This window comes from Sphaerodactylus townsendi, linkage group LG06 (genome assembly GCF_021028975.2).
Source record: "Sphaerodactylus townsendi isolate TG3544 linkage group LG06, MPM_Stown_v2.3, whole genome shotgun sequence".
NCBI classification, from domain to species: Eukaryota; Metazoa; Chordata; class Lepidosauria; order Squamata; family Sphaerodactylidae; genus Sphaerodactylus; species Sphaerodactylus townsendi.
This window is the reverse complement of record NC_059430.1, coordinates 118,182,877-118,208,666: the sequence shown is the minus strand read 5'-3', so window position 1 is coordinate 118,208,666 and position 25,790 is coordinate 118,182,877. Positions and strand designations below refer to the sequence as shown.

General features: G+C 47.2%; 1 protein-coding gene across 1 annotated transcript; it reads right to left on the bottom strand.

Annotated features, from left to right (window-relative positions):
- Positions 1-5,372: 5,372 nt before the first annotated feature.
- LOC125435651 (free fatty acid receptor 3-like) lies at positions 5,373-24,280 on the bottom strand. Its single transcript, XM_048501933.1, has 3 exons — positions 24,146-24,280; positions 22,772-22,901; positions 5,373-6,498 (listed from the first exon to the last, which is right to left on the bottom strand). Exon 3 carries the CDS (start codon positions 6,475-6,477, stop codon positions 5,509-5,511), a length of 969 nt encoding a protein of 322 aa, XP_048357890.1. The 5' UTR covers positions 6,478-6,498; positions 22,772-22,901; positions 24,146-24,280; the 3' UTR covers positions 5,373-5,508.
- Between the last annotated feature and the right edge of the window lie 1,510 nt (positions 24,281-25,790).

Below are 25,790 nucleotides of genomic sequence, written 5' to 3'. Positions count from 1 at the left end.
CCCAGGAGAACTGATCTCTGTAGTGTGGAGGGCAGCTGTAATGCTGGGACAACTCCAGGCTCCATTTGGAGATTGATAACTTTAACACCAAGACTTTTCCTTATGGCCTTCAAGACCAGTCTGCCCCTGCTAACACTTGGCAGGAGACCATGAAGAGGTGGAGTGGGGGAGAGGTAGAAGTAGGGATAACAGGCAAAGAGCCCCATGTATCTCATTGTACATTCATTTTAGCAGTGTTTCATTTTAGCACAATTTACAGAAATACCCCCCTCCCCCTTATCATGATGCACCTTGTAGTACATCCGGACTCCGCATCTGCTCAATTTCCCCACCGAGGCTGATTAACCATATGGCTCCCTCCCTGGGGAATTGCCCTTTTCCCTCTAGGAGAGACCAAGGCAGCGCTTATGACCTAACAGCATCAAGTGCTGGGGAAACATGAGCTAATTGTATTTTATTAAGCTCCTCTGGAGCTTGTCACAACCGAACACTCAGCAAGGTACAATCCATGGCAACCGCAAAATACATGGGAGAGAGACACATTCAAAGAACCCAGAACACCCTGTCTGCCTTCATTTCTAGGTATGGAGGGAGGATTGCCAGATGTCAAGGATGGAGTCATAGAGTACTCCACGGGGATACACGTCCTTCAGGGGTATCTCTTAGCCCTTTATCAAGAAAAATATGTTGGTGTTACATTTGTCTAAAGAATTCAGTAGAGCAGATGCCCCTGAGCTGTAAAACTACAGGAGGTTCCATTTCAGATTGGGATTGCAACATGGGTAAAGTGGGGTTTATACGTTTCCATTATGGTTATGAGTTCTCCAGCCAGCAACCCCTGCTCCCCACTACAGCTTCACTGGTCAAAAAGTTGCCGCCGATGCAACAGTATGATGTCATTTGCTGCTTGAGGGAAGTAACTAAAACCCTCCTAGATTTACAAAATAAATTGAGTACAACATACTTTCTTGTGTGGAAAAAGTTGGCCATGAAACATTTTGATGGCACCAAAATTGGTTCAAGGAAAGCAAAGCGTATGGCGCAGCATGGGGGTCTGATCTGTGTGCTGGGCAGCCCGAGTGCTGTCCCCCAGACACCTAAATTTTTCTACAGCACGCCTGCTGATGAAAAATGAACGCGCGCTGGAGCAGCTGTGAGATTCCAGATGGGCGGTTGCCACTTCCTGAAGACTCTACTGCTGCCAGGGGCGCAAGCCATACAAGCCCACGTCTGGGCAGGTTACCCCTTGGCTTGCTCCACCCCAAACTTCATAAGGAGGTTCCAATAAAGCGGGTATTTCACCCGCTGGCCCCAAGCTAAAGATCAGTCCCACATGCGCAATCCGCCAATCCTTTAACAAAACAAACATGCATTAACAAATGCCAAAACAGGGAGGGGAGGGGGGAGACTCGAGTGCTCCGGAATATGGGGAGGAGGCTAAGCCGGGCCCAGCCTCATATAGGCCGCCCGGCCCTCCTCCCCAGTGACGTCAGAGCGCCCAGCGTCACTGCTGGGCGCCCGAGAGGAACAGAAGCCTCGCGAGCAGAGGGAGCTTGCGAATCTGCTGGGAAGGCGGCAATCAATAGGAGGCTGTCCTTTCCCCAGCAGCAATGGCGACCGCGGTGAGTCACGGCTGCTTTTTTACCGAGAAAACCTAAATGTGTGGAATTATCTATGATGTCATTTACAGAGAAACCCCAGAAGTGTTGTCACGGCACTCCTGGGATCACTGGAAGCTCAATGGTTTTAACATAGAGTTTCCATTGATTCCTAGAATAGTGTGACATCAGTTCTGGTTTTCCCCTAGAACTGATGTCATGCCAGTGGTCCCCCCCCCCCACATGTCCCAACCTATCCTATCTCTCGCTAGATTCCAGACATCAGCTAATAACCTCAGGTCTCTTACACATACTTTTTGGGAGTATTTGAGGTCAGGATAAGGGAATTTAGATGAGATGAAACTTTTCTGCATACCCAGGCTGACCAGACGTCCTGCTTTTGGCGGGACAGTCCCGCCTTCAAACAATTTGTCCCGCATCCCGCGAGTTATTGAAATTGTCCCGATTTTTGGGAGGCTGCCGCACTGCCTTCTGGGGTGCAAGGCAGTGCGGCAGCCTCCCACACGTGCAGACGCACAGGGCGGGAAACGGCAAGCCCCAGAAGGCCGTGCGGTCCTGCGGTCGTGCGCTCCTGTGGCCACCCGCTCCTGCAGCCGTGCGCGTGGCCGCCTACCCCCCGTCCTGATTTAGAAAGATGACCATCTGGTCACCTTATGCATATCACATCCCTGACACAGTTGGAACAGACACACATGAAAGGGGGAGAAAACTACTTTAGGGGTGCATTCGTGCATTTTCAAGTGTCTTCTCTGGTGTGGCTCTACGAAATCAACCTGCTCCCACCTTCCCACATTTTAGATAGGGCTGCCAGGTCCTCCTGACAATCAGTGCAGGATGGGGGGATAGAGTTGCCAGCTCCAGACTGGGAAACTCCTAAATATTTGTGGGCAGAGCCTGGAGACAACAGGGACCTGGTAAAACGCCATAGAGCCCACCCTTCAAAGAATCCATTTTCTCCAGTGGGACTGATCTTTGTAGTCTGGAAATAAGATCTAATTCCAGGGGATCTCCAAGTCTCACCTGGAGGCTGGCATCCGTAGTTCTGGATGCTGAAGGCACTCGCCTGTGAATTTTCTCGATTACATTGCAAACCATTCATTCACTTTGTACATTTTGGGAATTCAGCCAGCGTTGCCATTGGATGCTCCCTTAAACCTCCAGGACAAGTGCCTGGCTAGCTCACCTTTGTTTGTGTCCAGACATTCCAAACAGTCCACCTTTCATTTCATTTTTTTCTATTGAAAAGAAACCATAATCCCATCCAGCTTTCTATACGCTCTTATCTCTCTGCTCCACACACCCCACCCCATTAAGAAGAAGAAGAAGAAGAAGAAGAAGAAGAAGAAGAAGAAGAAGAAGAAGAAGAAGAAGAAGAAGAAGAAGAAGAAGAAGAAGAAGAAGAAGAAGAAGAAGAAGAAGAAGAAGAAGAAGAAGAAGAAGAAGAAGAAGAAGAAGAAGAAGAAGAAGAAGAAGAGGAGGAGGAGGAGGAGTTTGGATTAATATTCCCCCTTTCTCTCCTGCAGGAGACTCAAAGGGGCTGACAATCTCTTTGCCCTTCCCCCCTCAGAACAAATACCCTGTGAGGTGGGTGGGGCTGGGAGAGCTCCGAAAAGCTGTGACTAGCCCAAGGTCACCCAGCTGGCGTGTGTAGGAGTGTACAGGCTAATCTGAATTCCCCAGAGAAGCCTCCGCAGCTCAGGCGGCAGAGCTGGGAATCAAACCCGGTTCCTCCAGATGAGTCACAAAGCCAGGGCAATCATCCCCAGGATGATAAATCTTCCATTGTGGATTGCTGTTTTTTAGGCGCTCTCCCATCAGGGCAAAAGACTGCTGAGTTGCTAATGAGACACTTTTTACTGGCAAGAGAACAAGCAGTATATAGCCGCAGAAAGTACGGCACAAGCAGCAACCCAAAGGCAGACCCTGCTCATTTCTGACTCATTAACCTGATACAGTTAAGACAGTGTCAATTCAATTGTCAACAGTGCATCCTCTGCGGCAATAACAGCATATCCGTCACGGGCGCTTGAGGCTTCAAACGGCAGGCTGGGCCAAAGCAACATTATATTTCAGTGCTCTTCAAGGGACCTAAAAGGCCAACCACCCTGTTCAGATTCCTTCTCCATTTTTAAAAGGAAATGAGTCCATCAGTGGCCATGGTGAAGAAACAGAACTTGTGTATTCAGAAGCAGCAAGTCTATCTGTTCCGGAGACAGGGGGCAAAATCAGGGGCAGGCTTCGGCCTCTACATTGACCTTCAACAGCATACAGTTGGCCACTGTGTGGAGCAGGATGCCAGACTAGATGGACCACAAGTCTGATCCCGGCAGGATCTTTTTAGGTCCTCTTGTTTAACGGACTTTCCCCCCTCATTTGCAAACGTGATTGCCCATGGTTGTTTTTGCAAAAGGGAGAACAGCGGAAGAGAGAAACGTGAACTCTTTCCTCTAGACGCCTGCTGCGCTGACATGTCAGACTGAATCACTGCAATGCACACTTGCTGAACTAAATCATTTTGCCCCAGTGGCGTAGCGCCAATGGGACAGGAGGGCAGGATGCCCCAGGCATGTGCAGGTGCATGGGTGTGGTGTGGGCATGACGAGGCGTGGTGTAGCATGGCAGGGTGTTCCAGGGTGTGGTGTGGTGGGGGCATGGCAGGGGCACAGGCAGTGATGGGGTTCAGCAGGTTTGCACCACTTCGGCAGAACCGGTTGTTAAAAATTGTGCTTGTATATAACCAGTTGTTAAATTATTTGAATCCCACCACCGGAACCAGTTGTTAAATCCTTTGAATCCCACCACTGGGTGCAGGGTACACACATGCCCTGGGTGCCGTTCCCCCTCACTCTGCCCCTGTTTCGCCCATAGACATTCTAAACTGGGGCAAGGGGGGGGGATTTGCCAATCACTAGTTCTACTGTGCCAGAATCAAGTGGAAAAGCTGACTTGTGGTCCCTCAACCCGGTGAAAGAACAATATCCCACAGATGCCAACACCAGCAGAATTGCCTGAAGGTTAGGGGGTTACTGTGTAGGGGTGGTGAAGTTTAGGAAGGGGAGGGATCTCAGAAGAGATGTGATGCCATACAGTCCACCCTCTAAAGCAGCTATTTTCTCCAGGAGAATTGATCTAATCTGGATATCAATCATAATTCTAGGGGAAGTCTCGGCCCAACTTGAAAGCTGGCAGCTCTAATACCAGATATACCAGTGGTGGCAAACCTATGGCACGGGTGCCAGAGGTGGCACTCAGAGCCCTCGCTGTGGGCACGCGTGCACAGAGTTCATCATGTGGGGGGGACAGAAAATCACCCCCCTACACACACACACACACACACACACACACACACACACACACACACACACATCTAGGCTTGCCTGGGCCACTGGGCACGACAAGTAGGTAACCCTGTTAAGTGCTGTTAAACCTCACTGAAGAACTAAAGCGCAATCCTGTACCAGTGAGTAAGCTCGGTTGCTGGCAATGGGGCTTGCTTCTAAACCCTTCTAGGGTCGTGATTCACCCATTGGAAGCATTGCACGGTTGCTTGAAAGCAAAGCCACCGACTACCACCAAGCTTACTCCCAAGTAACGCGCGCCTTGGAGCCAACCGTTTTTTCTAAAGTAAAACCTCAGTATTCAGGTTAAATTGCCGTGTCGGCACTTTGCGATAAATAAGTTTGAGTTGCAATTTGGGCACTCGGTCTCGAAAAGGTTCGCCATCACTGAGATATACTCTTCCCTCCAGAGGCTGAAGCTAAAACTGTCACTGGAGATTTGTAAGTCTGAAGCTATTTCTGAAACTCCCAGATCATGTTTTCTTTTTTTTCATTTATCCTATGCAGAAGGAAAGGACTGTGTCTCTGGAAATTTCCACATACAGAGAACGTCATAGCTTGGAACAGCAAACTGGTTCCTGTGTACTTGCTATCCTCAGTTTCTTAGTCTCTTTGCAGAAGAACTTCTGGACCAAAGGAGAGAGAGTGCAGACTCTTTTGACCTGGGTCAGGAAACCCCAACATGAATTTTGCACCGCGGTGGAGGAGAAGTAGAAGATGATGGGGTCCAAGCTCGCATTGAGGGTGCTAAAAAGTAAGGCCTTGTCCCTCCAATCTGGATTTTCCCACTCGATAAAACCGACAAAGTGGGAAACGTTGTAGGGGGTGAAGCAGATGATGAACACAGCTAGGGTGGCGGCTACCAGTCCCACGGCTCGTTGCTTTTTGGTCCTGCAGATGTGTGGCGAAGAGATGACAATCTTCATAAAGCCGCAATAGCAGAAGGAGGTGATTAAGGACGGAACCAGGAAGAGAACGATGCCAAGTTCCAGCCGAGCTGGGAGGAGGAGGTCAAGCTGGCCAGGCGTGAAGAGGTCATAACAGACATTGCTGCCATTTGAATAGTTGGCCTCATGAAACTCAGTGATAAAGACAATGCTGCAGTGGGCAAAAGAGCAGGCCCAGAGACCTAGACTGGCAATTACTGCATGGGCTGAGTGGCGCCTCAGCTTGTAATGGATAGGATAGGCCACGCCCAAGTAGCGTTCCACACTCACTGCTGTGAGGAAGAGTGTGCTGGAGTAGATGGTGCTGAAGTAGAGGAGGCCACTGAGGGGACACAGGACAGCAGGAAGAGGCCAATGGCCAGCAATGGCCTCCACTGCCTTGAAGGGCAAAAAGGACAGGAAACAGAGGTCAGAAAGAGTGAGGTTGAGAAGAAGGACACAATTGGGTGTAGCCTTGGTCTTCAGCTTCTTAATGAGGGCCCACAGAGCCAACAGATTGGTGGGAAAGCCTGTGATGATGGTGAGAAGGTAGATGGAAAGGTACAGATCACATTCTTCACTCTTGGGAGCCATACTGATGGGGTGGCATGTCACCTAAAATGCAAAAAACAGATTGTGAAGAAAATGTTAAAGAGGGCTCTGGGACATGAATAAGGCTGCTCCCCAAATATTCCCCCCAAATTTTCTCTACTTCTTTTGAATGAGGAAAAATAGCATGTTTTCACCAGCCATTCATCATATACTATTATTTGGTAAAATATCATGATTTGGCGCCCAACCATATTTGACTGCTAACCTTTTTAAGAGTTGATGAGTCATTGTACTTCATATGGGGTCAGTAGTATCTTAGATTATCTGTTGGACACCTGAGACATGCCACATGCCAGATTTAAAACCTGGAAACCAAAATGTGAATGGAACTCTCTAACACATTCCACTTTCCTCCTGCAACGTCCAGCTCCTCAGCAATGGCCTTCCTGGTCGCCCATTCTCCACTTAACCCTATGCCACTTTTCTATCCAGAGTGGAGATCACGAATAAAGACTCCTCTTCATAGTCAGAAACCATAAATGGCACTGAGTTTATTTTGTTTTCAGCAAACATGCATGCCTGGGTAAGCTCCACTGTGTTGTGCCTCTGTGTACTTTGCTGTAATGAAAAGGTATCTCTTACCAGAGGGAGAATGATCAACAAGAGGAAGGCTTGGATAAGGGCAGGTTTATGGCACCTGAGTTACTTGCAGGGGAAAGGAAGTCCCTCTCTTCTGAGATAACACAGCCCGGTTTAACAGCTGCCCTGCTAGGAGACAATGAGGCTAATTATAGGCTCTCTTGTTCAGATGGTAATGAAATACCTGCCGTAGATGTCGCTGGAAGATAAGAGCAGGGGGTTTAAAGCAGAGGTCTGCAAACAGAGCTTGGCTCAGGACCTGGAGCAAATTCCAGGCATGGAGGCTGGTAAGTTGGGAAGTCCCTTGGAGCTGAACTGTGGGCATCTGAAGGTCTTGGATGCTGCTGGGCAGCCATTTGTCCCTCAACCCCTGTTCCTTTCTCTCCCCAACTGTGGCTACTTTGCAGAGGCAGAGGGCATTCTGAACACAGAGGTGCCTTCCCCCGACCCTATCAGTGGTAGGGCTGTCTTCTGTGGCTGGCAGCAGGTGTCCAGAGTCTCAGGTGGTAGCTTTCCCATATTCTCGTACCTGATCCTGTTAACTGGAGATGCTGAAGATCAAACTTAGGCCCTTTGCGTGCAAAGTAGGTGCTCTACTATTAAGCTATGCTCCCACCCTTGGATTTTTCTCATTTTTTAACGCTACTGATGGATCTAGAACACTTCACCATGGGACAGGGTTTCTAGGCCAGTCAGGAGGGGCTTCTGGAAGATACAGAAGAGCACAATGCTGCCTCTGCCATTCGAAATGGCAGATCAGCCCAGTGTCTCCAGTGTGCGTTTGGGGGTGAGGGGAGGATGTTCTGCCAGTAGAGCTGCCAATTTCTCTTGGAATCACAACTGTTCCCCAAATTGCAGAGACCAGTTCTCCTAAAGGAAATGGAAGTTTTGGAGGGTGGACTCCCTGGAGTCACGTTTCTGCTGAGTTCCCATACTTAACTCTGCCCTCTCTAGGCACAGCCTCCAAATCTCTAGCTGTTTCCCCAATGGGAGTTGGCAACCCCACATGCCAGGCTCTGAGCCTCACCTTGCCATGCATACCCAGGTGGCAACCTTGCTGTAGACCCACACTGTCTATATCTGCCCACAGTTCCCAGACCTTGCCTCTGTCTCTTCATTCACTCTTCTCTCTGGTTTTCTGCCGATCCTGCTGGGACCTTAGGGCCCAGAGAACCATATAGAAACTGCCAGATGGATTTCCCAACACATGCAACCGGCACAATTGTCAAGGGAAGACTAAAAGCTTCCTTCTCTCCCCTTTCCATTGGTGACTCAAAATGGTGGCCACAGATTCCCTGGGAGCATCACTTGGGCACTTATAGGCTTAGCTTCCTGGACATGCCCCTATTTGGGAGTATCCAAAGGAAATACCCCATTTCTGGAAACAAACAACAGGATTAAAGCAAGCAATTGATAGAAGGAGATAAGCAGAGAGGGAACGGAGATAAGATTTTGTTGGATCAGTTGGCAAACAGCTCACTTGGGCAATTGACCTATGTTCTCATTACTGCATGAGAGGAAATTGCTGTGGATCTAACTCTATTACCTTTGTCTCCGATAAGGTGAATATTATTCTTTTTCTCAAGGGTTCAGCTGTGCAGCTCCAAGTCTGATGCAATTATCAGACGAGACAGTTACAATTTAATTTCCACCAAGTTTTTTGTTAAAAGACTTAAGGAGACTTTTGACACACTAGACTTTCTACTTCCTGCAGAGATATGAAAAGAAGCAGGACATAATTCAAATTAAAGATAGTCCTGATCACAAGGACCTAGTTGTGAATTTTTTCTTTATCATTCTAGTTCCATGATCTGATGATCAAGATAAAAGTGCTTCTGAACGCGTACAGAGTGGTTCCCCCTCAGGACTATCTTAGTAGGAAAAAAATACACATTTACCGGTATTTATACAGTTATTTATGTCTCACCTTTTCTCCCAGTGAGGACCAACAGTGGGCCTTTCCCCACTTACCTTAAGCCCCGTGCTACTCTCCTCAAGTAGCACGGGGTCCCCTGGCACTCCCCTTTACCTATTGTGGGCGCTTTGCATAGCAGCCGCCTTCGACAGCTGCCGCTGTTGGTACTCAGCATGCGGCATCCCTGGCGCTCTTGAAACGGAGCCTTTTGATGACCCCACGCAGAGTGCGGGGTCGTGGGGACGCCCAGGCGTGCACCAGGGATGCCGCGCGCTGAGAGCAGTGCGCGGCATAAAGGGGATCGTGGAGAGTGGGGAAATGCCCAGTGACTCACAAAGTTCTCCACTTTTCCAAGAAAACTGGACTGTATCACTTCAGAGTTGCAAATGGGGGAACTACATGACTGAATATCATGTCAATAACAACAATCCCATTCCTGTTTGACTAACTAGGATGTAAGGGATTTGCCTAGAATTTGTCATGCACGCTGAAATTTCTACTGATGAAGAAGATTTTTTAGTGTGTTCAGGAAGCGTTCATCCCTGCAATTCCATATTTGGGGTCTGAAGTGATACAATCCTGGCACAGTACAGGCACACAATGAGCTACTTGCCAAGCAAACTAAGTGCACCCAATATGGAGACAGACATCACTGCCATGGAGTTCTCCCACCATCCACAAAACTGACCTCCAAACTACAGAGATCAGTAACTCTGGAGGAATGGCAGCTTTGGAGAGCAGACTGAATTATAAGCAGTCAGACCCACTCCTCCTGTGAAGGGGTGCCAAGGTGGCATGGGGGCAAAAGACTGGCATGAGAGCAAGACTACACTCCCAACAAAATGTATGCTCTCAACAAGTTTTGGGATCCATCTTGTGTGTCCAGCTTGGGCAGGATGGAGATTGGCCCCTGAACTTTTCCCCTGGCCCGAAGTGTGCCTGACTGGCCGACGGACCTGGCTAATCTCCATTGTGTCACCCTCATAAAGTGATTCAATCAGCCCTCTGAGCATACTTCCCTATCTGCACCTACCCTAGCAATGAATCAGTATTCAAGAGAATAGTCCAGGCATTTTCTTGGCTTCTGATCCATCTTTTTTGTTGGAGCAATCCATTCTTTGTCCTCTGGCTTTCTTACCAGCCCACTTCACACTGCCTCCGGAACCATGTTGGGGTATAAATATTGGCCCTTTGGCCATTCACAGTGACTGTGAATGCTCTGGATCCATGGGTGCTCCCTGACTTGTGGGTTTTGCTCTTGGAAATGCTGATCGTCTTCCTGTTCAGCACTGCTTTCCCCAGGTGCCACTTCAAGACTGCTAACTCTCACCCATCCCTGAAACCCTGTCCAACTTCCTCCCTTTCCTCTTAGTCAGCTGTTTGTGTGCATAGGTCATTGTTTAAAATATATTTCTTGTTGTACGGTTTTCAACAAAACTGCCCACTCATTTGAGAGTTTTTACCCAGGACTATCCCAGGATACACAGGTCATAGATCCCAATTACCCCCTCTCGTTTTCTGTCTCTAGTTAGTTTCCCCCAACTAAAGAGGAGACTGCCAACTTTGGATAGCAGTATGGTGGCATGCCTTGCCGAGATTCCTCCCTTCGCCAAACTCTGCAAGCATCACCTTCAAATCTCTAAGAATTTCCCAAGCTGAAGTTGGCAACCCTAGAGCCAGAATTCTTGGCCAGGTCCACAATCTGGGGTCTACATAGGTTCCCCCCGCTCCCGACCACATGTACCACCTGGAAGTGATTCAAATATGCACTTCAGAAATAAAGTTGCCTATGCACTTTAGCAATAAAGTCAAATATAATTTTGAAACAAGAACATATCATTTCAATAACTTGATTAGAGCAAGCTCTTCATGAACTATCATAACATTGTTTTTATATACAAAAAGGAATGTAGATATCTAATAATCCAGCATATTAGCTAATATTGAGCTATTTTTTAAAGCGACTATGAAGCATACAAGATTATAAATGCAGATCCATTTAATATGTACTATTATCCATTTAAAATGTACTACTATCATTGTTCGCTCATGTTATTCATTTCTTATTTTTAACTTGTCCCCCTTCTCTGTAACTCTTTGTTCATAAAATAAAAAAAAATCTTTTAAAAATAAAAAAGCAATTAAGTCAAAAGAGTCTGTGTCTACAAACCCTTGGGAGATATTTTGTTCAGATGTGTGCTGACCTGTGTGGAGCTAGTCAGGACTCTAAGAGAGAATACCACCATAGGGAAAACACAATGCAGACAATATCTCATACTTAAACAGGCACTGACAGAGAGCACAGATCTTGCCATAAATTTTGATAATATCAAATGATGGCTGATGGAAATGGCACGAAAACTTGGGATAGAACAGAAGAGTGACTACCTCACGGACTCCAAGGTCAAGTCTAGATTTTTAAGTAAGTATTTTTATTCCATTCTTTTTCAGCTATGTATATGAACTGATCTCCTTCCCCCTCCCATTTACTGCCACAACCACCCAGTTAGGTAAATCCAGGGCGGTCAGGTTTCTCACTATAAGAGAATGGGAGAAATTAGTCAAAAATCACAGGGAGTTTCCAGTGCATACTTCAGCATTGCATGAATGACATTAAGGCTCTTCCAGGTATGTCCTGGAAATGATCTACACTGTTGACATGATCGTGCCTCCCATACCCCCCAACCCAGAATCTCTTACCAGCTGGGAACGTTAACAAAGACCCAGAAGCGGAGCGAGGGGGAACTGCACCTACGGGGCATGCGTGCCCTGCACTCCTGCTGCAGCACAGTCTGCCCTGGAATGCCACGCCCCCTCTGCAGCCCAGTCACGCCCCCTCCACCGCTCCACCCAGGGAGTCGCACCCCATCTGGCCCCGTTGGCGCTACGCCACTGCTAAGACCAGACATAAGAACTTCTTATGCTGTTATGCCATGGTAACTAAATGGCACCTCCACATCCAAGTGCCAGGAGGCAACATCAGGGAAAAGACTTGGGACTCTATGTCGCCATCTGATTTTAGGTGCTATGTTTTATACTGTTATTTATTATAGCTGTTTTCTGCTTCTATTGTAACTGTTTTTATACTGTTGTTGCCACCCTGAGGCCTTCAAGGGACGGCGGGATATAACTTTAAGTAATAAATAAATAAATATGTCAGAGGAACAGGTTGGCCACTGTGTAGACAGGATACTGGACTAGATGGACTGCTGGTCTGATCCAGCAGGGTTCTTGTTATGTTCTTAAGCTGATACAGATCATACAGGAAGGCTTCAGGGCTGAGGATGGATTGGAACCCTGCTCTCCTTTGTCATACTTCAGAATGCTAACAACTGCACCACATTGTCTACCAAGTTAGATATGCTTGCCAAAGATAAGGTATGAGTTATAGTCTGAAACTTCCCTGCAGAACAGGGACACTTCCGCATGCTGTAGCCTACACATACAAAATAGATTTTGAAGAGACATGCTTGTGAGGAGGGGCTATGGCTCAGCAGGAGAGCATCTGCTTTGCATACAGAAGGTCCCAGGTTCAATTTCCACCCTCTCCAGTTAAAAGCATCAAGTGATAAGTGGCCCTAAAGAACCTCAACCTGCTACACTGGGAAGCCACTACCCATCAGAATACACAAGACCGATCTTTGTAGAACAATTTAACTCCAGAAAAAATGTCCAGACCACATTAGAAACTTCTACCAGTTCTCCCTTTCTTCTGCGGAACGCGCCCCCCCCCCCCCCGTTCCTCAGGCCCTTTCCGCACGGGCCAAATACGGTGCCCTGGGGACAGCAAAAACGCCGTCCCCAGGGAGCCATTTGCACAGGCAGCGCTGCTGAAATGCAGCAGCGCCAACCTGGCTCCCCTTCACCTCCCCCAGAGCGGCATCAGGCCGCCTCCTGGAGGGAGGTTTTTGAAAAACAGCGTGTTCCCAGCAGCGCGGTGCGAACGGCACCGCCGGGAAAACGCTGTTTCCCCCCCCCCACTCACCTCGTCGTCCTGCGTCGCTCTGCCGGACTGCTGAGACCCTCTTTCACTGTCCTCCAACCCCTGGAGGTCGGAGGGCAGCATGGGTGGGTCTTAGCAGTCCAGCAGGGCGACGCAGGATGACAAGATGAGTGGGGGGGAAGGGGAAGAGGCAGCTCCATGCGGAGCCGCTTCTCCCGCAACAGCCCCCACCCCTCCATCGGCAGAATTCCTCAGTGATTTGTGGAGATCAGCATTCTCCAGTGGCAGAAGTTCCACACTGTGACTGGAAAACTTAGTCCAGATCCAATCCAAAGCACCTTCAAGTGTTGTTATGAGAAGGCTGATAAAGAAAACCAAACTTGGCAAATTGGCAAACCAAGTTGGCAAAAAGGGGGGGAGGGGAATCTCTTTTTTAGAATGCTTTGATTCAACACTTGGCCGCTGCTAGATCAACTTAGGCACCAGATCCTCGCCTGTTTTTTTCTGATCCACATTCCTTCCTACCCTGGCAGGCAGAAGCTTCTGTTTTCTCTGTCTTTCTTAATATGCCTCACTGGTGCCAACTGTTGTTGGCCTTAAAAGGAGATGACCGAAACACATTTGGCGCATGAATTGGATTTATATTTGCTGAAAACAGGCTGATTAGTTTTGTAATGAGGTCAGGGTGAATGTTTTTTGAAATAGTATCAGCCTAGATTGTTTTGAAATACTGTTGATGTCTTTTTTTATACCCCAAAACCGTTAAAATCATTGATACAGTAGTTGGTGTTATTGTACCTGGCCATAGGCCATAACAATAAAAGAAACACCGGTATTAAAACGACACACGTTACAACATGCAAACAGATTATAACTTAAATAAACATAAACGATGTATAACGTTAAAACTGAAACCCCAAATGGGATTGTGCAATAAAACTTCCTAATAAACTGGCAAGTGATGTATTGAATTATGCATTGCTTCTCTTGGTTACATATTTTAGATATATATTTAGCACATAACTTTCTGGCTGCCAGGGTGAGAAGAGACAGTCTGCCAGTAACAAATGGGCTGGTATATTAAAACCATTGATCGAAATAGCTTGCGCTTTCTATAGATATACATTGAGGAATAACCTTATGGTCTGAAATCGATTGATTTCTCCTTCCTCCTTTGCCTTGGTACTCCTATTAAGTGGAGGGAGAATAGATCCCACCTCTCAAATTTAGTGCCGCAATAACTTTGTGAGGCACTGGACCAAAGTCTACACCACACTGGCTTTCACACTGGTGTATACCACAAAGAAGAAGAAGAAGAGTTTGGATTTATATCCCCCCCCCTTTCTCTCCTGCAGGAGACTCAAAGGGGCTTACAATCTCCTTGCCCTTCCCCCCTCACAACAAACACCCTGTGAGGTAGGTGGGGCTGAGAGAGCTCCGAGAAGCTGTGACTAGCCCAAGGTCACCCAGCTGGCGTGTGTGGGAGTGTGCAGGTTAATCTGGATTCCCCAGATAAGCCTCCACAGCTCAGGCGGCAGAGCTGGGAATCAAACCTGGTTACTCCAGATTAGATATACAAGCTCTTAACCTCCTACGCCACTGCTGCTCCAAAGTGGCCAATGCTCTAACAGTTTCTACCTGCTGAGTCAAAACAAAAGCATCACTGTTTATTTTATCCATTCATTATTTATTTATATGTACTTTTAGCCCACCCTATACCCAAAGGTCAGGATGCAACACAAAATGAAAAGAATAAAATACCGATAAACCTAAAAAACAATCACATTATATAACACTGTAGCAATAAAGTCTATTTTAAAAATCCTCACAACTCTATTAAAACGTTTCAAAATCCGCAACGTGCGTTAAAATGAATAAAAACCCATTCAAAAATTCGTCCAACCTGTTTTCAAATTCGTATCGCCAGAAGGGGGAAACCATCTCTTCAGCAAAAGGCCAGGGAAAATACCGGTAGGTGAGTAAAGACTCACCTACCGGTATTTTCCCCGGTATTGTGGCACTAAATCTAAAAGCATATAAAGAAGATTCCTGATGCATCTAGGCAGGGGAGGAGGAGTTCATTCCACAGTCTCGGGGCCGCCACTGAAAAAGCCATATCTCAAGTCTCCACTAGTGCTCATGTTCTTTGGTAAAAAGTCCACGGCCTAGGGTTGCCAAGTCTCCTCTGGGCACCAGTGGGAAATGGGAGGTAAGGTTCCCAGATCCAGGTTGAGAAAATGCTAGAAATTTGGGAAAGGTGCCCAGTCTGCCCTCCAAGGAATCCATTGTCTCCTGCGGAACTGATCTCTGTAACTTGGAAATGAGTTTTCATTCCGGGGGATACCCAGGTCTCACCAGGAGGCTGGCAGCCCCACCATTGCCTGCACAATTTTGTACGTCCCCTTCATCTGGTAAGGTTGCCAACTCTGGCCTGGGAAGCCCCTGGAGCTTTGGAGTGGGAGTAGTGCCTATGAAAGGAAGAATTTGGAAAGGGATTTCACATTGAATCTATGGTATACCAGAGATGTTGCCCTCTACAACTCCTGTCCTCTCCAGGGAAACTGATCTCTGTAGTCTGGAGATCAGTTGTCATTCTGGGAGAACCTCAAGCTCCACCTGGTACAATGGTTAAGAGCAATGGACTTTAATCTGGAAAATCCAGTTTGATTCCCCATGCCTCCACGTGAGCATCAATCAGACTCTTATCTGGTGAACTAGGTTTGTTTCCCCACTCCTCCACATGAACCCTAACACTGGGCTATTCCCAGTTTTCCCAGAACCCTCCCAGTCCCAGCTATCTCACAAGGTGTTCATTGTGGGGAGAGAAGGGAAGGTGATTGTAAGCCATTTTGTGTTTCCTAATAGAGAAAAGCAGGCTATAAAAACTAACTTTTCCTCTTTTTCTGGAGGATGGCAACCCTATGACAGTCTGCGAGTTCCTTTCCAAGGCACAGATAAAAATCAAGGCACGTTGCTGTCCATCCCATCATGACTATTAATTACTGATCGTCACAATTTCCAAATGGCATTTGGTGCTGACACTCTTGGGCATATTGCTCTGTAATTGCTTTGCCTTTCTTTGCCCCCTGCAGAATCTTCATCTGTGAAAATCATTGCAGATAATGGCACAGGTAACAGCTGCAATCTGGTTCCTGGACTAACGTCATCCTAATTGTACCCTAAGTCAACATGTCACAATTGGACAGAAGCCATTTGAAGAAGAAGAGTTTGGACTTATATCCCCCCTTTCTCTCCTGCAGGAGACTCAAAGGGGCTTACAATCTCCTTGCCCTTCCCCACTCACAACAAACACCCTGTGAGGTAGGTGGGGCTGAGAGAGCTCCGAGAAGCTGTGACTAGCCCAAGGTCACCCAGCTGGCGTGTGTGGGAGTGTACAGGCTAATCTGAATTCCCCAGATAAGCCTCCACAACTCAAGCGGCAGAGCTGGGAATCAAACCTGGTTCCTCCAGATCAGAGTGCACCAGCTTTTAGCCACCTCTAATGAATAATATTTGCAGGCCAATTTACAGAATTGAAAAGCAAAATGGTTCCTCCCCCTTCTTTTGCATAGGGGGCCCAGGCCACTGGGAAGTTCTCCAAAAGGCAGCAGGGCTGTCTGCTGGATTTTGGACTACATCTAGCCCCAGGCACAGGTCCAGCAGCACCTCAGAGACCAAGAAGACTTTCAAGCTTTTGAGAGTCAAAGCATTCTTCGTAAGAGACAAGTCATTGTGGAGATCCCAGAGTTCTTAAATCCCAGCGTGAAGTGGGAAGGAATAGTGAAAAGACAGCAGTCAGGATATAGAGGTGCAGTGCAGAATGTATTCAGGTTGATCAGAGCAAAGGAGAAATGCTCAGGAGCAAGGAAACTGGCATCTCTCCTGAATAATAATCCTATATCCCTATTAAGCCCTGGGGCTGAAAAATCCTGTTGTAAATAATTGTTAAAATGCTTTGGAAGTGTATTGTACAACACCTTCCTGATAAGGGGAATACGAATGCTTTAAAAAGATAAAGGTAGTCCCTGGTGCAAGGATCTGGTCATTACTGACCCATGGGATGACATCGCATCACAACGTTTATAAGTCAGACTTTATTTACAAAGTGATTTTACCTCCATCTTCCTCTGTAGGGATCTGGTCCTAATCTCATCAATACCTGTAGGGATTTGGTTGTAATCTCATCCAGTGAACTAAAAAAAAGTCTGTGCAAGATGACCTTTAACCTTGGTCATTGGCAGCCATTTCTAAGCCATTTCCAAGAAATCTGTTTCACAATGCTCAGCTTGGGACTAAGTCACCTCTTCTCTTTCTCTTTCTCCCCTAGGCTGATGCAAGCACATACCTCTCTGAGCCCTGGCAAAGTCAGTGCTGGCAGACGGGTGACTGTTGAGAAATCACCCCCCAACTAGGACCAGCAGGCTGACACCAGCGCATGGTAGCGCCATGCATCTGAGCACCTGAACACAGCTGAGTTACATGGCCAGCAGAATCCATGACTCTTTGGCCCCTTCCGCACACGCAAAATAATGCGTTTTCAAACCACTTTCACAACTGTGTGCAAGTGGATTTTGCTATTCTGCACAGCTTCAAAGAGCACTGAAAGCAGTTTGAAAGTGCATTATTCTGCATGTGCGGAATGAGCCTTTGATTGCAGCAGGAGGTACATTTTGAAAGTTCCCTAGTTCAAAGAAAAAGAACATAAGGAGGACTTGACTGGATCACAGCAAGGGACCCATTCAGTTCAGCATATTTGGCCAAAAGTTACCATGTGCCCCAGGAAGGCTTAAAGGCAATACTTCTACCCTAAGTTCTGATGGCTCCATAGCATTGCCAGAACTCAAGCCATGGCAGGAGGCTTCCTGGTAGCAAACCAGGTTGCCTGCTGCCTCTCCAAGGGGCAGTTGGAAAAAGAAAAACAAATAGTTGGCATCACATGAACAGTGACATCACTTCCAGGGAAACCCAGAAGTAACATTGGATAGCCCTCAGAATTGCCATAAAATCTATGGCTTTACGTATGCCTCCTAGCAGCTCATAAACCCACCAGCAACTGATAATGCTCTCAACATAGAAACTAACAAGGAAAGAGCTCTAGCCTATGCTTGCCCATAATATGCTCATTTTCTATGTGAACATAAGAGGACATTCCTGACGTGTCAGAACAGTGGCCCACATAATTCTGCTTCCCACAGAGGCCAACCAGATAAATCTGGAAGTAAAATAATCTATTTTTGCCCCACTGCATAGATACTAGAGGTACACTGCCTCTGAACAAGGATGTTCCATTGCAGCCTTGTGACCAATAGTAGACTTCTCTTCTATGAATGTGTAGGCCGGAGCTGTACCCACAGTCAGAAGAAGTTCAACCTGGCAAGAGTTCAGTCCCATGATGTTCTCACTGACCATCACAGCTACTGTAAGCCGAAGCAGCTATGGGAACAGGACCTCAGCTGGTATCTGTCAGCCTGCATTATCTTCCTCCATAAACTATTTTGTCATCATCTCCTGATAATCAGAAGACCTTCACTGAGCTTTCGATTTCATGAATGCCTCATGGAAAAATAAAAGACGTTCCCAGGACCCAAGATGTCTTCTACAATAGATAAGAAGAGAATGTGACAATCAATGTGATAAGTGAGTAGCTTAGAGGAATTGCAAATGGGCTCCCTTTTTCCCCACCCTCCCTCCATCGCCGCTGAGGAGCAAAGAAGGATCTAGTCCACCATCTAGCTTGGAATTTGAGAAAAAGAAACACAATGTGCTCCTGAGTATATGCAGACTGCCTTCCCCTTTTGTGCAATCCAAAAGCCCACAATTCCAGAACTCGGGCTCCCAACTGACCTGAAGAGGTCCAAAAAGAGCCATGTCCCTTCTATCGAAGCTTTGGCTCATTCCGCACACGCAAAATAATGCACTTTCAAGCTGCTTTCACAACTGTTTTTGCCATTCCGCACAGCTTCAAAGAGCCCTGAAAGCAGCTTGAAAGTGCATTATTCTGCGTGTGCGGAATGAGCCTTAGAGAGATGTTATTGACCTCTATGCCCAGAAAAGGTTCAGACACCCATTTCCACACATTAAAGGGGCATTTTTCTCCAGGCCAGCTGACAATCCTGGCTTCTCATCTCCCAAGACAGTGCCAAGCTTTGAAAACACATGTCTGCATTGAATACTGGCACAAGTTAAACTAAGTAAAATCAACACAAGTTAAATCAACACAAATGTAAGCATTTTGACTTAACTAGATGATGGATGGATCTGTTAAGGTTTCCCAGAATTCTTGGGTTATTTGGCTACTTTTAGGGAAGAAGCTGTCTTCTAAGGGGAGTGATGGGCTCCAAAGCTTTATTTGTCCCAGGGAGAGGAAGGAAAGAAATCCTAGTGGTTACAGCTCCACAGGATGGGAGATATTAATTGGGGTGTATTGATGAGAACAAAGGGAAGTTGCGTCTCATTGCAGTGCTAAACATCTGAAAACTCCTAGCATCAAGATGGTTGGCCAGCCTGCACTCTTTGGAGAGAGGAGATTAAGCGGGCTGATCCCATCAACTTCAATGGGGCAACACAGCACATGGGAAATAGGGTTAGCCTGATAAGCAAAAAAAAGTAAAAAGTTTGAAGACACCTTAAGGACTAACACATTTATTATGTGGAGCCTATGGCCACCTGCCAAGGCAGCAGTTTTGCTTTTGATTTTATACCAAGACCGCCATTATGTAGATGGCATCTCTAGTTGCTCTTCAAACCCCAAAAAGTGCCCCCGGGTTCAACAAGACTGGGGACCCTCCGTCAAATTCTGGGCTTTTCTGCACAGTTCGTTTAAAACATTTTGAGGCAGGAAATAAAACATTTCCTTCGTGGAGTTCTGCATTGGTTTTACCCCCGAAACATTTTATTTTCAGCCTCAAAACATTTTAAATGAATCTCCTTTTAAAAGAAGTCTCTGGCTGAAAGGTTTTGAAAACATCTTCAGTTCTTATGCGATCCATTGGCTAATGTTTCCCACACTTCTCTGCTTCCCCAAGCTTCTTCCATAGCACCATTTTTCTGAGCTCACTCCGTGCCCCCTCGCTTGTTTATTTGCAGCAGTTCTCTGTTTGTCCTTTTATTTGGGGAGGGGCAATTTTCAAAGCATTGAGTATATGAGGAGCAGAGAACACAGCATAAGGCTGTGAAGCATCAAAGCCTCGATGCAACACAGAATTTTAAAAGGGGGGGGATCACAAAATGGTGGCCAGGAATCTTTTCAAGGGGGTGTAAAGGTGTTGTGAAGATTTACGGGGGGAAGGCAAGAAGAAGAAGGAGGAGGAGGAGGAGGAGGAGGAGGAGGAGGAGTTTGGATTTATATCCCCCCTTTCTCTCCTGCAGGAGACTCAAAGGGGCTTACAATCTCCTTGCCCTTCCCCCCTCACAACAAACACCCTGTGAGGTAGGTGGGGCTGAGAGAGCTACGAAAAGCTGTGACTAGCCCAAGGTCACCCAGCTGGTGTGTGTGGGAGTATACAGGCTAATCTGAATTCCCCAGATAAGCCTCCACAGCTCAGGCGGCAGAGCTGGGAACCAAACCCGGTTCCTCCAGATTAGATACATGAGCTCTTAACCTCCTACGCCACTGAAACAGAGTTTACCAAGGGGAGAGAACAACGGGATTCTGATCCAGGCCAGGCAGGAGAAAGCAACTCCTGATCCCAGGTCTGCAACAAAGAACATGCTTGGAATGATGCTGTAGTTGAGATACCTATGTATTAGAACATGTTCTTATTTTCTGTTTTTCAATAAAATCTTTGGAAAACTCAGTGGTTTTTGAGTATCTGGAAAAAAGAACCCAGGATTATAAAACAGGCATGGACCCTCACATCCCTGGTCTTGTGACAGGGGGTGAGTGCAAACAAAAGGGGGAATTGAAAATGTTTTACAAACGCCTTAGGAGATTTGTGCGGAATGAGCCTACATCTTCTGAAACATTAAGTAGGGTTGCCAGTTCCAGGTTGGGAAACTCTTGGAAATTTGAGGATGAAGCCTGGAGAGGACCAGGGATCTCTGTGAGGTGCGACCCCATAGAGTCCACCCTCCAAAACAGCCATTTTCTCCAGGGGATCTGATCTCTGTTGTTTTGATATCAGGTGTTTCAAGAGATATCTAGGCCCCACCTGGAGGCTGGCAAACCTAGTTAAGAGTTCACCTCCCGAGTACAGAGAGATGGTAAATACACACATTTCCCCCCCAAAGTGGGATCAAAAGTTCACACCGCTTGAGTTATTGCTGGAGGTGCAAACTACACACAGCACAAACACTCGTGAAACCCAGCCCAATAAATCCAAGATGGGATCAGCAGAGGTGTGAGAGGCTGCCAATAAATAGACGTAGCAAGAGAGATCAACAGTGCATGTAAACATCTAAAGAGGGACCATTGCTCTCAGTGGCAAGCAAGAGGTGTTGACAGCAAATTCCACAGTCTCCCAGGTTTTCAGGAGCAAGAGCTCTGCATTATCTGAGGAAGTTCGGCATGATCCCATTATGACCCAACAGCAATAATGGATTCTTCTCAAACTGCAGGTATTAAACCTAACTTTGGACCTAGACATGAAGCTTTCTCGGTGGTTGACAGAGCAGGAGCTTGGGGGCACACATTATGTGCGCCATGATGTTGGTTCCTGGAACCCCAAACGTGATGTAGGGCAAGTGTAGGAACTGATGGAAACTCTGTAGTAAAACCAGTGGCAGAGCAATACAGATTGCCACGAAGAAGCCTGTCAGTCTTAGCAATTGCGCCTCACCTGTGGAACGACTTCTTCCTTAAGACTTGCTCAGCACCTACCCTATAGTCTTTGCGCACCAGACCAAAACATTTCTTTTTACCCTAACTTTTAATTTAGGGGTTCTGAAAAAAACAGGGGTGCCTCTTTTTATGCTCCACTTCTACACTGAGGACTGTTTTTATTAATGCTTGTTCTAATGGGAGCAGCAGTGGCGTAGTGGCTAAGAGCAGTGGCTAAGAGCAGGTGCACTCTGATCTGGAGGAACCGAGTTTGATTCCCAGTTCTGCCGCTTGAGTTGTGGAGGCTTATCTGGGGAATTCAGATCAGCCTGTACACTCCCACACATGCCAGCTGGGTGACCTTGGACTAGTCACAGCTTCTCGGGGCTCTCTCAGCCCCACCTACCTCACAGGGTGTTTGTTGTGAGGGGGGAAGGGCAAGGAGATTGTAAACCCCTTTGAGTCTCCTACTGGAGAGAAAGGGGGGGATATAAATCCAAACTCCTCCTCCTCCTCCTAATGTTGCTCTAATGCTGTTTTTATGTCTCCTGCTTTGTCACTTCAGCTTCTGCAAAGCTTACTTCTGTTCCCCACCGACTCTTCCAAAGCTGGTGGGAGAAAAATGAGGGTACAGCGGCATCGCATTGGTGCACGACATCATTTCTGATGGAAAACCAGAAGTGATGTCATTACAGCAGGGTGATACTCCAGGATTCACCGCAAACTTTAGTAAACAGGTCAGCCTCAGTTCAGTATAGAAAATTCTGTTGCTTTCATGACTTGATGTGATCATTTTTTTACTTCATGAGCCATTCCAAGCAAGTCTCTGAAGAGGCAGCACATACATTTTCCTGAAGGCATAAAATAAACCTAGCCCAATTGTCTTCTTGTTGCCAATTACCGCTGTTGCCGAGTGTCATTCTTATACACAATGCAGCCTTCCATAGAAACGTTCAGGCTGTGTGTTGCATCTCACTGTCTTTTGAGCACACTGTTTACAATTGTTTGCCCTGTGTTCCATATGTATATTCTGAGGATGCCTTTCATGCTTCTGAGGAAATGGGAGGGAGCTAAAACATACCTTGCATTACAGTAACTGCATCAGTCTGTGGCTACTGCTCCATTTGGGTGGCTTCATACTGAGGAATGATGACATCCAAGTCTACCACCAATTCTGGGAGGTCAGCAAGATCTTGCCCGGTTAAGTGGATCTGCAGGAAAAAAAAGTATCCTGTGAAGACTTATAATGGGCAACAGTAGTGGTGTTTCTAGTCAGGGTCCAAGGAAGCCCACTTCATTCCCCAATCCAACAACGCTCCGGCATTACTTCTTTCTTTCAAACAAGGGGACTCGGATTCAAAACCTTACTTAGAAATAAATCAGATTGGGTGCTGTGAGGAAGTCGGTTGTGCTCTCCTTCTCTCTCTCCTCTCTCTTTCTGTTTAGCCAACCCTGCTGGATCGTTGTACGGATAAAATGAGCTTGCCCCATGTTCCAGACCCCTGGGCTTTTAATAAACAGCCTGGCATGCTGAAATTAAAATGTCCGTGCTTTCCTTCTTCTGTTCCTCCATGACAGATGAAACTGAGCTTCAGTCCCTACATTTCAGTGGATCAGGCTGAGGTTAACAGCACAAGAGCAGAGCCAGTAAAAAAAAAGAGTTGGCAAATCCAGCACACAGCAACCGTGAAGCAGAACTTGTGAGGCTGAACATGTTTCAAAGCCCAAACACTTTCTGATAAAGACTTTCGGAGACCCAGGTGCAAATCCGTACATAACAGACATGTCTGCACACCCAATAGGCAGATTTTGCATGCAAAGCGCAATGTTGATCATTCTCAGTTTGGGTACACACAAGCGGATAAGTGGGTTTTGGAGGGTACATGTCTGAACATACAGAAGCTGTACATATATAGTACAACGGGCACATGTATGTCCTACTGGGGGATCACAGTGAGCGCACACTCCTCTTATGTGGAGTTAAGGCCCCAACATTGGACATCTGAAAAGCCACCTTCCATAAGAAATAGGTTTTCAAGTTAACTGTCAATAGGGACAGATAGTTAACCAGCTTTCACGCCAGGGGCTCGGATTTGCAGATAGGTCTCAGCCATGGTGGCATCTTTGGGATGGAAGCGAAAACCAGCATCCCTCAAAAGTGGGGTCTCTGCCCCCACCCATGCCCCTGCTAACCATTTCTTAGCAACTCTCTCTAAAGGCTTCCAAAAGGGGGAAAGGAAGAGGCTGGGGGGGGGGAGGGGGGTGTCAGACTGGGAGGTTTATTCCAAGCCTGAAATAAGTGCCAATCCTTTCGAATGGGGATCCATAGAAAGAGCAATGGATCCCACCCCCCCCTCCTCCCCAAATCATACATACGCTTCTTCTCTGCTGTCCCGTGGGAATGAGAGATAAGCAGGTGGCTTTCAGAGAGATATCCCCCCGCTAAAGCACCTACCTTCCTAGGATGGGGTCGCTGGTCCTGGTCCCTTGCGTATAGAGAGAGACTTTTGCTAGCGCCCGATCCTACCCTCCGATGTCCCTCTCCAGCCCTGTGCGCAGCTGATCCCCTCTTGGCGCGCCCCAGCCTTTGCGCCTCCCCAGCCAGACACCTCGGCCGGCAAAACGCGCTCTGACAACGCGGCTCCAATGCTACTGACTGTCCAGGGGCGGGGCTAGGAACAAAGTGGGCGGGGCTTAAAAGAGTCGTGCGAAACTGAATGGGGCGCACCACGTGCCCAGCCGGATCGGTGTCCTGCTCGCCAGCAGCCGCCTCTCTAGGAGAGGGTTTGGGGAAAGGCGAGCCGGAGCCCTGCCCTGGATTTGCAGTCGTGTCTTCATGCTTCCCTTTTCTCCCCAAGCTTTAGTCTCCCTGATCCTGTCCTGACGTTCGACCACCACCGTTCTTTACCTCTTAGCAGATCTGTCCCCACATGCCAACTCCCCGGGGAAGAAGGTGGAGAGGAAGCAGCCAGTGCTCTTGGGGTTTCTTCAACTGCACCCTAAAGGTGGAGGCATTCCTCACCACCGCAAGTCGCCAGAAGTTCAGTTTCACTAACGTGGTCATCTTTCATCTGACCTGGCTCTTTGCCAGCGGTCTGATTGAGAAACAAAACAGGTGCATTTCTCCTTGCCTGGGAGTTGCCTTTAAATTTTCCCCGCATCGAGCACCCATGCAAAGCAGGGGACCTGGAAGGAAAGGGGGTGACCCTCTAGAAGTGAATGTCGGAAATCAGCCTTTGAGCAGGCAAGACCATATAATGAAGTTCTCTAGAGAGAGCTCTGATCTGGGTGGCCCAAGGTAGCCACACCTGGTTAGTATTTGGATAGGAGCCTTTTTAGAATATGATTTCTATAACTCTGTTGGCCCTCTCTTTTCACTTATAATTTTAATCGAGTTCTTTATCTGCTTTTATATTGTGGTTATCGTGTTACTACAAAACATTTAAAAAATGAGAAAAAAGTATTTGGATAGGAGACCCCCCCAAGGAAGCCCAGAGACTTTACATAAACATAGACAATATCAATGAGAGCCAGTGTGGTGTAGTGGTTAAGAGGGAGGAAAAAAGTTTGTAAGCTGCTTTGAGACTCTTTACTGTTGAGAAAAGTGGATTATAAATCCAAACTCTTCTTCTTCAAACCACCTCTGAAAGCCTGTTGAGCTGACCCCCCCTTTTTTTCCCCTATCAAGTCACAGCTAAATAATGGTGATCACGTCAGGATTTCAAGGAAAGAGATGTTAAGAAGTGGTTCACATTTCCTTCCTCTGCATAGCAGCCCTGGACTTCCTTGGCGGTCTTCCATCCAAACGCTCGCCAGACTGACTTTTCTTAACTTCCAAGATCTGATGAGATCAGGTTAGGAGGAGTTTCAATTTATACCCCGCCTTTCTCTCCTGTAAAGAATCTCAAAGCAGCTTACAAACACCTTCCTTCCCTCTCCCCACAACAGACACCTTGTGAGGTAGGTGGGGCTTGGAGAGCTGAGAAAGCTGTGACCAGCCCAAAGTCACCCAGCAGGCTTCATGTGGAGGAACAGGGAAACAAATCCAGTTCACCAGGTAAGAGTCCGTCGCTCATGTGGAGGAGAGGGGAATCAAACCC